The sequence below is a fragment of the Aulonocara sp. 'chitande type north' Nkhata Bay genome, linkage group LG4, assembly GCF_057382095.1.
Source record: "Aulonocara sp. 'chitande type north' Nkhata Bay isolate Kocher_YH1m ecotype deep benthic linkage group LG4, A_spYH_male_GT1.1, whole genome shotgun sequence".
Taxonomy (NCBI): Eukaryota; Metazoa; Chordata; class Actinopteri; order Cichliformes; family Cichlidae; genus Aulonocara; species Aulonocara sp. 'chitande type north' Nkhata Bay.
In genome coordinates, this window is record NC_141347.1 from 6579955 (window position 1) to 6595201 (window position 15247).

The 15247-nt window shown below is 44.7% G+C and overlaps 1 protein-coding gene across 1 annotated transcript in view; it reads left to right on the plus strand.

Annotated features, from left to right (window-relative positions):
- Positions 1-15247, plus strand: part of LOC147331858 (uncharacterized) — a 93153-nt gene that overhangs the window by 60375 nt on the left and 17531 nt on the right. Inside the window, exons 12-14 of the mRNA XM_086288159.1 lie at positions 10767-10940; positions 11196-11369; positions 11549-11722. Coding sequence (XP_086144285.1) covers positions 10767-10940; positions 11196-11369; positions 11549-11722 — 522 coding nt within the window. The remainder of the gene's footprint in view (positions 1-10766; positions 10941-11195; positions 11370-11548; positions 11723-15247) is intronic.

Genomic DNA, 15247 nt, shown 5'->3' on the forward strand with positions numbered 1-15247 from the left:
CTCATCCCTGTCAGTATCATACATGTGCTGTATAATGTGATAAATGTAGAGGTGCTGGCTGTTCTCTCACTCTGCTGTTTAGCTGTAAAGGACGCCTCCCTGCCTTTGTCTCATTCATGACCTTTAATAGTCTCTTCTAACATGCAGAGATCTGTATGATCTGTTTCATAGAGTCTAACCAGCCTGTACAGGTAACAACAACAGTCACTGCATCACTGACACACAAACGTCATCTCTGTCAATAACAACATTCATACATGGAATAAAAACACATCAGTGGATCATTGCTGGAGCTGATGTTTGTGCTCCTGGTGCAAAGGCTCTCAGTTTCCTCCTTGAAATAACATCAGTGGTGGGTCAGCGACATGCTTTCTTTCCCTCTCAGGTTTAAATATCTGGGACTCTCCACCGTTTGGTTTTAGAGCTGAAGAAGCTTCTCAGATGAAACGTCTTCCAGAAACTTAAAGACGTCTCTTTTCTCTCCAAGCTCCTTAGATCACATGACCTGGATGACTGAACCTACAGATATATTGACCTGGTTTCATGGTCACATGACGGGTCAGAGGTCAGTGACTGTAACTCAGTTCCTCCTGTTAATGTGAACTCACTGAGTGTTTGTGGTTTACCTCTCAGACTGACTGAAGACGATGATGGAGGAAGAGGAGGACAGAGCAGAGTCTGCAGGGTCCAGCTGTCCGTCTGTGAGGAGTGACCGGTCCAAAGGTCTAAATCCAGAGTTCAGTGGTGAACCTGGAGCAACGAGGTCAGAGAGCTGAACTCACTGAGTAACAGAAATAATTCTGCACTGACATTATAATCAGTGTTGACTCTGGTTGATTGTCTGACTGTGTTTGTGAGCTGAGAGGAAATGAAAATGAGTTTGTAACAAAAATCAGTTTTGTCCAGTTTTCCTGTAAAAAGCTGAACTCTAATCTAAGAGGATGTTACTGACAGGAAACAGCTGCATTATCTGCAGTCTGTGTGATCACAGCTGCTTCAATCATGTTTGTGTCTGCAGAGGTCAGAGGTCACAGTCTGCAGGGTCCAGCTGTCCGTCTGTGAGGAGTGACCGGTCCAAACCTGAAAATCCAAACTTCAGTGGTGAACCTGGAGCAACGAGGTCAGAGAGCTGTGATGACTCCTTTACATGTTTGTGTTTCCTGGATAAATATGACCTGAAACATCCTCAGATTGTTACAAAGATTCATTAAAAAGAAAACAATGAAAGAGAAAAGATCCAAATGTTCGACTTGGTCATTTGCTGTTTGAGGACAGTGATGCTCATATCTGTGGGGAAAGTGTGACCTGAGTGGGTTCATGTTTGTCTTTAAAGAACAGAGCTGCTCTGATTCTCTTTGTGTCTGATCTGTTAAACAGTCTGAGAGGTCACACAGAGACCCAGCAGCTAAAGCCTGGATCATACTGGCTGCTGTTACTCCATCAGGACAACACTGAACCACAGTGGTGTGGATGTAGTGGATAAATCCCACCATACTGATGCTCAGAGTTAACCACAGGGAACAAAACCAGATGTTACCTTCAGATTGTGACCTTTGGAGTGGACGATGCAGATTTCAATAGAGAATAAATGTTGTTGTTTTTCAGCTGTGAAGAAAGAATCTAATTTTCTGAACTTAAGAATTTATGATGCTGGAAACAACATGGAGACTATAACACAACATTTCCACTGTGTTCATAGAATGAATGTAAAACTGTCAGACATTCATTAAATATGCAAAATGTCTACAGAAGCATCAGAGGGTCAGACGTGAAGCACTCAGTGATTTTGATCAAATGACTCATCAGTTATTGATCTGTACTACACTGATCTACCACGTTAGTAAAGCTGGTGTTCTGGTGGTGGAGGGAGACTCGGATCATGTTCTGGTTTTGGAGCAGTGATCTGCTGATGGTTCAGTTTGATGAGCTTCTTCAAAATCATCCCTGACATCACCACTGAAAGGACGTCCATGAAAACAGACTGAAAATTACTGATATGTTCACAATCTGAGAGTTTAAAACTTGACAGACTTGATTCAGATGAAGTTATTTGAGCAGAAACTCCTGGATCTTTATCCTGTGTGGATCTAATCCTTCATGGTTCCTCCACAGAGTGGACCAGCAGAGCTCAGAGGTTCCCAGTGGTCAGTCTGCCCAGCAGCATCAAACACAGCTGGACTCCATATTTATGGTCTGTACATGTACAACAACTACTTTATTATTAATATTAATAATAATGCATTTATTTATAGGTCCCTTTCAGAACACCAAGGACTCTGTGGACTAAATGACCAAAAGAAACAAACTTTGAAATCAGACGGTGCAAATGTGATCACAGGGAAACGTTTTAAACATCGAGGCTTTAAACAGAAACCAAAGTGAAACAGTTTGTAGTCGAGATCAGTGGGGATGAAGCTGAATAACTGTTTCTTCAATAACTTTGATCTCTTAAAAAAGAAAAACTAGCTGAAAGTCTGGCTGCTCTTATGAAAAGTACAGAGAAATTATGGGTCGCTCAACACTTGTGCACAATATAGGAGTTTAAATAAATCTGAAGAATAACTCAAAGTCCTACAATCATACTGAGAAAATCATCTACAGCTAACTATCCAAGTGGATTTGTTTAAGACAGCTCCATCTGCTGGTGGCCCTCTGCAGGTGCATGAAAGGGGCGTGTTTATATTGAAAGTAGTAGAGAAAGTAAACCCCACGGGAAGGAGGAGGACTCTCAGCGGCTTCCAGCTCATATTCAGACATTTGACTTCTCACTGAAAGCAGCAAGTTTGAGTGTCTGTACCTTAGTTAGAAGAGATAACATGGTCATAGTAATTAGAGTTGATTGAGCAATGCTGTCCTTGTAATGTAGTTTATGATTTTTATGGACAAGTCCAGTTTTTCTGTAGAGCCTCTCAAGTTGGTGACAGCAGCAGTGGAAGTTCACGTGTAAACCAGAGCAGCAAATCAGGTCCAAATGTGTTGTTCACAGTGAGTGGGATCATCATTGGCTGCTATGTTAACCTCCTGCAGCAGGATGTCTTTGGTCAGAGAATGGATAGATCACGAAGTCATTGTTGAGTTTAGGGAGACAGTAGACAGTTGGAGGAGGTTCAGCCAGTTGACACACAGTAGATAAAATAACTGAAGGCAGGAGCAGACACCTGTATGACTTTCCACCTCTCACATAGATTATTGTCCCTGGGCAGCGCCACAGGGCTGGTAGATGTAAACAAAGCTGGAGGAGAGGATTGATTCATCTGAGAAAAGTCACAGAGTTGTGTCTTGATGCTCAATCATCCAGGTACGTAAATCCCAAAAAGCTTGATTCTGTTCATCTGGATGTTTTCAGTGGGAGAAACGTTTCATCATCATCAGGTGACTTCTTCAGTCTCAGCTGACTGCAGGTTTCAATCTTATAAACAGGACATTTGTATGACTGAAACCAGCCCACTGAAGGAACAATGGGCTGGGAGGTCAGTTCATTGATCATTGGTACGCATATTGTCAGGACCATTGATCAATGGTTGTTGATCAATGGTCATGAGTCCAGTTCACAGAGAGCTGGGGAATGGCTGCAATCACAGCATGTAAGATGGTGACAAATGTACCCTTAGGCCCCTCCTCCATTCAGAGATGGTCTTTCCTTTTCACATAAATGGCCTCCTTGACTCCGCCCTCAAACCAGCGTTCACATTTACTCAGGACCTTCTTGATGTGAAGTTCTTCTGCTTCGCTGGCTGCTGTGTCTGTGGGGATGGTGTTTGTTCTGTGTTGTAGCGTCCTGATGACGCCCAGTTTGTGCCCCAGTGGATGATGAGAGTCAAACCTTAAATACTGATCTGTATGCGTAAACAGAGTGAACCTTTAAGACCAGTTGTCTGTACGATCAACTCAGTCACCTGAAACATCTCCAAGTTTCTGGCTTTGATCATCAACCTGTTGGTAGTTCAGCTCTGAACACCAGTGAAATGTTTCTCCCACTGAAATCGCTGCATTCATATGAACAGAATCAACGTTTTGGGATCATGGAGTTGTGGACAAAGTCTCAGTTAATCAGATAAAGTCAAACCTATAATTGGTAAAGAGTTCGCGGATGATATGCCCCTTGATCGTAAAGAAGTGGATGTTGTGTGGACTAAAGTTCAGAGTGGTGGGTCATTCATAAAGTATTCTGTTCCAGCTGCTGGAGGACAACATCATCACTTTTGTGAAGAACGAGCTGAAGAAGATCCAGAAGGTTCTGAATCCAAATAAGCCCCAGTGCTTGGAGTTTCAGAGGGAGGATGATGAGCAGAGGAGAAACAGCAGAGAGGCATTTGTGAAGATCACAGTGGACTTCCTGAGGAGAATGAAGCAGGAGGAGCTGGCTGACCGTCTGCAGAGACGTAAGAGGATTTATCTAAAGATTTAAGCTGCTGGATAAATGAGAGACTTGTGACACCAGTGTGTTCAGTCATTTCTCAGTGGGTCAGAAATTGTCATCAGCATTTTGTAAAATATGATTGTTAAAGTTGTATTTTTATTATTATTATTCAGAACTTCCAGCTGCTGTTTGTCATCGTAACCTTAAGTCTAAGCTGAAGAAGAAGTTCCAGTGTGTGTTTGAGGGCATCGCTAAAGCAGGAAACCCAACCCTCCTGAATCAGATCTACACAGAGCTCTACATCACAGAGGGAGGGACTGCAGAGGTCAATGATGAACATGAGGTCAGACAGATTGAAACAGCATCCAGGAAACCAGACAGACCAGAAACAACCATCAGACAAGAAGACATCTTTAAAGCCTCACCTGGAAGAGATGAACCAATCAGAACAGTGCTGACAAAGGGAGTGGCTGGCATTGGGAAAACAGTCTTAACACAGAAATACAGCCTGGACTGGGCTGAAGACAAAGCCAACCAGGACATCCAGTTCATATTTCCATTCACTTTCAGAGAGCTGAATGTGCTGAAAGAGGAAAAGTTCAGCTTGGTGGGACTTGTTCATCACTTCTTTACTGAAACCAAAGAAGCAGGAATCTGCAGCTTTGAAGACTTCCAGGTTGTGTTCATCTTTGATGGTCTGGATGAGTGTCGACTTCCTCTGGACTTCCACAAAACTACAATCCTAACTGACCCTAGAAAGTCCACCTCAGTGGATGTGCTGCTGATAAACCTCATCAGGGGGAAACTGCTTCCCTCTGCTCGCCTCTGGATAACCACACGACCTGCAGCAGCCAATCAGATCCCTCCTGACTGTGTTGGCATGGTGACAGAGGTCAGAGGGTTCACTGACCCACAGAAGGAGGAGTACTTCAGGAAGAGATTCAGAGATGAGGAGCAGGCCAGCAGCATCATCTCCCACATCAAGACATCACGAAGCCTCCACATCATGTGTCACATCCCAGTCTTCTGCTGGATCACTGCTACAGTTCTGGAGGATGTGCTGGAAACCAGAGAGGGAGGACAGCTGCCCAACACCCTGACTGAGATGTACATCCACTTCCTGGTGGTTCAGGCCAAAGTGAAGAAGGTCAAGTATGATGGAGGAGCTGAGACAGATCCACACTGGAGTCCAGAGAGCAGGAAGATGATGGAGTCTCTGGGAAAACTGGCTTTTGATCAGCTGCAGAAAGGAAACCTGATCTTCTATGAACCAGACCTGACAGAGTGTGGCATCGATATCAGAGCAGCCTCAGTGTACTCAGGAGTGTTCACACAGATCTTTAAAGAGGAGAGAGGACTGTACCAGGACAAGGTGTTCTGCTTCATCCATCTGAGTGTTCAGGAGTTTCTGGCTGCTCTTCATGTCCATCTGACCTTCAGCAACTCTGGAAAAAATCTTCTTGAACAGGAACAAATAACCTCCAAGAGTTTTAGCTTTTTAAACCAAAAAGAATCTCTTCACCAGAGTGCTGTGAACAAGGCCTTACAGAGTCCAAATGGACACCTGGACTTGTTCCTCCGCTTCCTCCTGGGTCTTTCACTGCAGACCAATCAGACTCTCCTACGAGGTCTGCTGACACAGACAGGAAGTAGCTCACAGACCAATCAGGAAACAGTCCAGTACATCAAGAAGAAGCTCAGTGAGAATCTGTCTGCAGAGAAAAGCATCAATCTGATCCACTGTCTGAATGAACTGAATGATCGTTCTCTAGTGGAGGAGATCCAACAATACAGGACTTCAGGAAGTCTCTCCACAGGTAAACTGTCTCCTGCTCAGTGCTCAGCTCTGACCTTCATGTTACTGTCATCAGAAGAAGATCTGGATGAGTTTGACTTTAAGAAATATTCTGCTTCAGAGGAGGCTCTTCTGAGAATGCTGCCAGTGGTCAAAGCCTCCAATAAAGCTCTGTAAGTAAACATGAACTCATTGCTTAAAATCTTATAATCGATAAAAATCTTAAAACCATGGGAAATAAATCAGAAATGCTGAGTTCAAAGAACAGTTAAAAAACATAAAAATAGTGAATTAAATGATTATCATTCACTCAGTAAATATTTTTTCAGTCCAGCAGGCCGTGTCAGTATTTCTGACACATTTTTGTCTATATCTCTTATCAAAGTACAATCCAGGCCCAGCCAATAAGAACATGAGCTCTGATCCTTCAGCCCCTCTGACAGGTTTATTATCGTCAGCTTGTTCACGTCTCCAAATCCAGCAGTTTGTTTTTTATCTCATTTTCAGTGCACACTCTCCCTTTTTTATTATAAATCTCTGCTGTGACTGTCCTGTTTTCATCCAGGATGGAGGGAAAACTTGGGCTTCCATCCATCCATCCATCTTCATCCGCTTTATCTGAGGCCGGGTCGCGGGGGCAGCAGCCTAAGCAAAGAGGCCCAGACCTCCCTCTCCCCAGCCCCCTCCTCCAGCTTATCCGGGGGAATACCAAGGCGTTCCCAGGCCAGCCGAGAGATATAATCTCTCCAGCGTGTCCTGGGTCTGCCCCGGGGCCTCCTCCTGGTGGGACATGCCTGGAACACCTCACCCAGGAGGCGCCCAGGGGGCATCCTTGTCAGATGCCCGAACCACCTCAGCTGGCTCCTTTCGATGTGGAGCAGCAGCGGCTCTACTCTGAGCCCCTCCCGGATGGCCGAACTTCCCACCCTATCTCTAAGGGAGAGGCCAGCCACCCTTCGGAGGAAGCTCATTTCTGCCGCTTGTATCCGCGATCTCGTTCTTTCGGTCACTACCCACAGCTCGTGGCCATAGGTGAGGGTAGGGACGTAGATCGACCGGTAAATTGAGAGCTTCGCTTTTACACTCAGCTCCCTCTTCACCACGATGGACCGGTGCAGCGTCCGCATTACTGCAGCTGCAGCCCCAATCCGTCTGTCGATCTCCGGCTCCCTTCTCCCATCACTCGCGAACAAGACCCCGAGATACTTCAACTCCTCCACTTGGGGCAGGAACTCATCTCCGACCCAGAGTGGGCACTCCACCCTTTTCCGGCTGAGAACCATGGCCTCAGATTTGGAGGTGCTGATCCTCATTCCCGCTGCTTCACACTCGGCTGCGAACCGTTCCAGTGCGAGCTGGAGGCCCTCACCCGATGAAGCCAACAGAACCACATCATCCGCAAAAATCAGAGATGAGATTCTGAGGCCACCAAAGCGAAAGCCCTCCGCCACTTGGCTGCGCCTAGAAATCCTGCCCATAAAAATTATGAACAGAACTGGAGACAAAGGGCAGCCCTGGCGGAGCCCATCACCCACCGGGAACGAGTCCGACTTATTGCCGGCAATGCGAACCAAGCTCTTGCAACGGATGTATCGGGATCGAATGGCCCGTAGCAATGGGCCAGACACCCCATACTCCCGCAACACCTCCCACAGGACACCCCGAGGGACATGGTCGAATGCCTTCTCCAAGTCCACAAAACACATGTAGACTGGTTGGGCAAACTCCCATGCACCCTCAAGTATCCTCGAGAGGATAAAGAGCTGGTCCAGTGTTCCGCGACCAGGACGAAAACCGCATTGTTCCTCCTGTATCCGAGGTTCGACTAGCGGACGAACTCTCCTTTCCAGCACCCTGGCATAGACTTTCCCAGGGAGGCTGAGGAGTGTGATACCCCTGTAGTTGGAACACACCCTCCGGTCCCCCTTCTTAAAGATGGGGACCACCACCCCGGTCTGCCAGTCCACAGGTACTGCCCCTGATCACCATGCAACATTGCAGAGACGTGTCAACCAGGACAGCCCTACAACGTCCAAAGCCTTCAGGAACTCGGGGCGGACCTCATCAACACCAGGGGCTCTGCCACCAAGGAGTTGTTTAACTGCTTCAGTGACCTCGCCCCCGGAAATTGGCGGGTCATTCCCCTCATCCCCAGACTTTGCTTCCTCCTCGGAAGACGTGTCAGTGGGATTAAGGAGGTCCTCGAAGTATTCCTTCCACCGCCTAACAATTTTCTCAGTCGACGTCAGCAGCGCTCCGCCAGCACTATACACAGTGCAGGTAGAGCACCGCTTTCCCCTCCTGAGACGCCTGACGGTTTGCCAGAATCTCTTCGAGGCAGTCCGAAAGTCTTTTTCCATGGCCTCTCCGAACTCCTCCCACACCCGAGTTTTTGCTTCAGCCACTGCCCGAGCCACATTCCGCTTGGCCTGTCGATACCTGTCGGCTGCCTCCGGAGTCCCACAGGCTAACCAAGCCCGATAGGACTCCTTCTTCAGCCTGGTGGCTCCCTTCACCTCTGGTGTCCACCATTTGGTTCGGGGATTACCACCACGGCAGGTACCAACCACCTTGCGGCCGCAGCTCAATGCAGCAGCTTTGGCAATGGAGATGCTGAACATGGTCCATTCGGACTCAATGTCCCCAGTCTCCCTCGGAATGCTGTTGAAGCTCTGCCGGAGGTGTGCGTTGAAGATCTCGCGGACTGGGGCCTCTGCTAGACGTTCCCAGCACACCCTCACTACGCGTTTAGGTGCACCAGGTCTGTCCAGCGTCCTCCCCCGCCACCTGATCCAACTCACCACCAGGTGGTGATCAGTTGACAGCTCAGCCCCTCTCTTTACCCGAGTGTCCAGAACATATGGTCGCAGGTCTGGTGATACGATTACAAAATCGATCATCGACCTACGGCCTAGAGCGTCCTGGTGCCACGTGCACTTATGGACACTCTTATGTTCGAACAGGGTGTTCATTATGGCCAAACTGTGATTAGCACAGAAGTCCAATAACAAAGCACCGCTCGGGTTCAGATCAGGGAGGCCGTTCCTCCCAATCAAGCCCCTCCAGGTCTCGCTGTCGTTACCCACGTGAGCATTGAAGTCTCCCAGGGACTCTAGGAACTCTGAACTGCCACTCGGCGCATAAGCGCAGATGACAGTCAGGACCCGTTCCCCGACCCTAAGGCGCAGGGAACAAACCCTCTCGTCCACCGGGAAAATCCCCAACGTACCGGCAGCAAGCCGAGGGGATATTAGAATACCCACCCAGCCCGCCGCCTCTCACCAGGGGCAACTCCAGACTGAGACAGAGTCCAGCCCCTCTCCAGGAGACTGGTTCCAGAGCCCAAGCCATGCGTAGAGGTGAGCCCGACTATATCTAGCCGGTACCTCTCAACCTCACGCACTAACTCAGGCTCCTTCCCCACCAGAGAGGTGACATTCCATGTCCCTATTGCCAGTCTTGGCAGCTGGGGGTCAGTCCACCAAGGCCTCCGCTCCTGGCCGCCACCCGGCACACAATGCACCCGACCCCTATGGCGCCTCCTGCGGGTGGTGGGCCTGCAGGAGGATGGGTCCATGTCTCCTCTTCGGGCTGTGCCCGGCCGGGCCCCATGGACTAAGGCCCGGCCACCAGACGCTCGCCCTCGGGCACCCTCCCCGGGCCTGGCTCCAGGGGGGGGGCCCTGGTAACCCTATCCCGGGGAGGGTAAACTGTTCTCTCGATATCCTTTTCATAAGGGTCTTCTGAATCGCTCTTTGTCCGGTCCCTCACCCAGGACCAATTTGCCATGGGAGACCCTACCAGGGGGCAAAAGCCCCCAGACAACATAGCCCCTGGGATCCCTGGGACACACAAACCCCTCCACCACGATAAGGTAGCGATTCAAGGAGGAGAACTTGGGCTTCATAATTGAAATTGCCACTCAGGTCCTGTTTCTTGACAGTATTCATATCTAACTGTAAGGCTTCCATAACCAGTGTTCCCACAGAATTACAGTGGGTTCTCTCTGGGTCCTCTACAGTTTCTTCCCACTGTCCACAGACATGCAGTTAGATTACCTGGTGATCTAAACTTCATGCAGGTGTGTGTGTGAGAATGGTTGTCTTTCCCTCTGTGGGCTTAGTGGAAGAGACTGGATGGATCTCTGCTTTGTCTTTGATATATCCTGACAGCAAACATTCTCCATGAAGTCTGCATTTCAGCTCATCTCCTTTATACACACCTTTAACAGGAGGAGTTTTATACAGCTAGTGTTTAAAATCCAATGTTACTCACAGTTAAATAGCATAACAATTACTGAATTAGTAAGATTTTCTAAAATAATTGTTTTAGTTAATATTGTATGATAGTGTACACAGAATTATTAGCTCAGTAGGTAGAGTGGTCGCCCCATGATCATAAGGTCAGGGGTCGAATCCACCGAACAGCTACCTTGATGGTACCCCTGAGCAAGGTACCATCAAGGTACCAATCGTGTGCACTGGACTGGTAGCACTCATAGTGTCATAGGTTGGTTTTTTTTGTTTTTTTTAAAAGGTTTAACATATAAACAAATTTCATTTGATCACATATATTTTTTGTTTTGTTTTGTTTTTTCCCTTTCTCTCCCAGACTGAGCAGCTGTAACATCTCAGAGGAAGGCTGTGAAAATTTGTTGTCAGTGGTCAGCTCCCAGTCCTGTAGTCTGAGAGAGCTGGACCTGAGTACCAACAGCCTGAAAGCTTCAGCAGTAAAGCTTCTGTCTGCTGCAGTGGAGAGTCCACACGCCAAACTGAATATTCTGAGGTCAGATCAATTTGTATTCTGTTTAGTTCTGTTTGTTTATATGTTTGATGTTTGGTTTTGTTTATATCAACTAACAAAAATAATCAATAATTTAACCAGTAAAGGTAAACTTTATCCAGTTATCCTTGTTCCATAGCATTTTTATTCATTTATAAGTTAAAGTGAACTTATACTAACCTGCTCAGCACAAGACAATAAGCTATTGCACCCTGATTACACTTTAACAACAATCTTTATTCATGTTTTTATCTTCAGACTTAACATCTGTGAACTCTCAGAGGAAAACTGTGAAGCTCTGTCCTCAGTTCTCAGCTCGCAGTCCTCTAGTCTGACAGAGCTGGACCTGAGTATCAGAAAGCTACAGGATTCAGGAGTGAAGCTTCTGTCTGCTGGACTACAACGTTTAAACTGTAAACTGAATACTCTGAGGTCAGATCAGAAAACAGTTTGTTGTTAGAATTATTCAATTATTTAAGTTCATACATATGATGTTGTTTCTTAGTATGTTTATGTTTCCTCTAAAAATAGAAAGTCAAGATTTAATGTTGTGAAATGTATTAACAAACTCAACATGAGTATTTGTTGTATGACTGTCTTTTATTTTTCAGACTGAGTGGCTGTAACCTGTCAGAGAGAAGCTGTGAAGCTCTGTCCTCAGTCCTCAGCTCCCAGTCCTCCAGTCTGAGAGAGCTGGACCTGAGTAACTCTGACCTGCAGGATTCAGGAGTGAAGCTTCTGTCCGCTGGACTAAAGAGTTCACAGTGTGCAGTGGAAACTCTCAGGTCAGGATTCAAACTTTTCCACAGATGATCATTTGAAATGTGACTTATATTATTGTATAAACAGGTAACTTTTACAGCTGTCAAGTGAACTTTTATTCACATTTGAGTGGATAATTGGACTCTGAATTACTTTCAAAGGTAATTGGCGACTACCGATTGGTTTGCTGTTAGTTTTTTATTCACAGTACTTACTTAATTTTAAAGGCTGATTTCTCAAAATGAGATGTTTATCTTTTCTTCTACAACACTTGGAGCCACCAAATCTTCTTGCTTCATTTATTCATTACAGTTTGATTTAAAGAATATTAGACTCGTAACATAATAAATACATTTATTTCACTTCTTCTTGAGAGAAAGAAAGGGATGACTGGGTGAGCTCCAGTGGTTCATCCCAGCAGAGAGAGCAGCACACTGGGCTGCAAATGATCACAGTAGTAATAGCCATAGTTTGATAAAACAGGCATTCTTACCCTGTAGATAATACAGGGTTCTGGTGCCGATGTGGGGGAGGGGAGTCGCCCGGTACTAACTACATACTGAAGTGTCTTGTGTTCCAAGAACACAACGACCAAGACAGAGAGATCCTACTGGCAACCTTCTGGTTACAAGATGAGCTTCCCAACCCCCAGAACCGCGGTCTTATCCTCCAGTTCTGTGTTGATGATAATCACATAATAGGAGAGCAGCTGGGCATCCAGTGGAAGTGTGATGGAAATCAAAATCCTGAATTGGATTCGGTGCGGTTGCGTTACTATTTTTCAACAACCAATCTTATATCAGCTGCATGGAAGTAGCTATAAGTAATCTGGGCGCTACAGCTTTAACCCTTTAAGACTTACCATAGAACCAAGTCCGCCACAGCTTATATTATATTTTTACATGCTGTGGAGCCATTTTTGGGAGCATTTCAAGTTGCTCTACATCAATACAACCATTACAGCCTAAATTTTAATAATATGCATGCATTAAGTGCATAGAAATTACATAAATTGCAAAAAGTGCAATAAACTAAAAAAAATTTGAAAATCGTTTTTGTTTTTTAACATATATTTCTAGTTAGAGAAATTTAAGAGGCTTATCCCTCAAAACTGTAAATGCAAAAAAGTTGCACAAAATAGTTTCCCACCACATGAAATTTATTTTGAGTGTCTTCATAGTTTTATTTTTGAAATACACTAATTTCTATACACTGCAGGAAAAACGAAAATAAATATTATAGTGCAAATTTGCAAAAAAGCAGCATATGCATCAAAATAAACTATTTCCAGCAGTGCAATATGAGTCCTAAGCATCCCAGAAACAACACAGAAAGTCAGAAAGTCAAACATAACTTTAAAAAACACTAGTATAGGGTTATGAGGCCATGATGGTAAAAAATACATTTCTGCAAAAATGACATCACTTCCGGTTTTGGGCAGGTCATGGCGGATATGCGATAGTTCACGCTGATGTCAATTCCAAAGTAAGAAGTGTTACAAACAGCTGATCGGATCGGCAAAGCGTGTTTCTGGAATATTATGTTACGCAAAACAGAGTGTGCCCACTCTGACCGGCTTTAAAGGGTTAAGCAGCTGCATGCACTCCCGCGGACAGCGATCACTTTCTGGCAGACGATCACTTTTTGGCACAACACCTGGAGCTAAGGGGGCAAAACAATCGCATGAGTGCTGCTGTTTGGCTGAGGAAGAATAAAGTATTCATGGTAAGCCAATCACATGACCACTTCAAGATTACAAAGCAACAAGGTGACATATACCAGTTTTTAAATTGTGTTGATAGGTCACATAAAACCAGAGTCATGATAAACAATATATACGCAGCGTTTTTTTCCTCAATAGTTTCGTCACTTTTACTGTCTAAGGACAGCACAGCAAGCACTCTCTGCTTATGAGCAAAAAAAACCCCAAATCATCCCTTTCCTGTTGGTGGAAAAATGAACCATGTCGACCAATCAAAAAAATGATATAGCAACATGACATTTGGTTGTTTAGGAAGAGGGGGAAGTTTTAGGAGTGACGGTGTGAGATGTGAGAGATTTGTGACGTTTAGCGTATTTGGAGTGTGTGCATAGTATGTTGTGTTGTGTAGTTAGTGTGTAGGGGAAAAAAGAACAAAAAAAGTTAGTGTGTAGTGTAGTGGATAGTTTTATGTTGTCTGTCAGAACAATGAGGCAATTGCTGAATGTTAAGTGCCCTGAGGCGACTGTTGTGATTTGGCACTATATAAATAGAGTTGAATTGAATGGAATTGTTACAGGTGCTGCCACAAAACCAGCAAATGCAGATTACAGTGTAAACGGTGTCTCCAGGTAGAAACAGCAGTGATACACCTGCTGCTGTCAGACCTGCAGGTATCAGGCTGTGATGTTCTCCTTTATGGTGGACAGAAATTATTTTTTTGGAGTGGCACAAATAATTTGTGGCATCTTATTTAATGCAGAACAGCTGATTGTTCTGTAAATAGTTTGAAATAGTTATTTTTAAAAAATCAAGGTAAAAGGTAAATTGTTACAAATAACAAAATGGTTGTTTGCAAACCTTGTGTATAGGATTTTAAGGGTGTTCGTCTTGTAACCGGAAGGTTGCCGGTTCGAGCCCCGGCTCGGACAGTCTCGGTCATTGTGTCTTTGGGCAAGACACTTCACCTAGCGCCTACTGGTGATGGCCAGAGGGGCCGATGGTGCGATATGGCAGCCTCGCTTCTGTCAGTCTGCCCCAGGGCAGCTGTGGCTACAACTGTAGTTGCCTCCACCAGTGTGTGAATGTGAGAGTGAATGAATAGTGGCATTGTAAAGCACTTTAAGGCCCGAAAAGCGCTATATAAATGCAATCCATTATTATTATTATTATTATTATTATTAAAATATTATTAAAATATTAAAATTATTAGATTTCAAGTTAATGATTTATTAAACATGTTTGTGGTTGTAACAGTAAAAAATATAACTTTTTCTACTCATATTGTTTTTTGTCTGATTTTAGGTCAATTGTGTTAATACAGTATGTCAAAATGAAAACATAACTGTAAATTCAGACACGTGAGGTTGTGCTGAAAAGAATGATACCAAACAGGCAAAGTAAATAGTTTTTAAAGGTGGAATATAGAGGTCAAATCAAAAGTAGTTAAAAATGGCCAATTATACCCTGGACCCCAGAGGGTTGAACATTTTTTTTAAAGTAACGCAATAGTTACTTTTCAAGTAATTAATTACTTTTAGTAACTGACTTACAATATTTTAACTCTAAGTAACTACGTAGAGTTAACTATAGTTAGTAGTATAGTTACTAGAGATGGCACGATACCACTTTTTTATGTCCGATACCGATACCGATATCATAAATTTGGATATCTGCCGATACCGATATGAATCCGATATAGTGTTTTTTAATCAACAAAACTGTTTTTTAAATATCTTGCTGCATTTTGTATAAGTTCATACTAAAGTTTAAAACAACAACTACACTAAAGCTATTCTGTTATACCTGTATGCAAAAAAAAATATTTCATAGTTCAGCAATACTGATC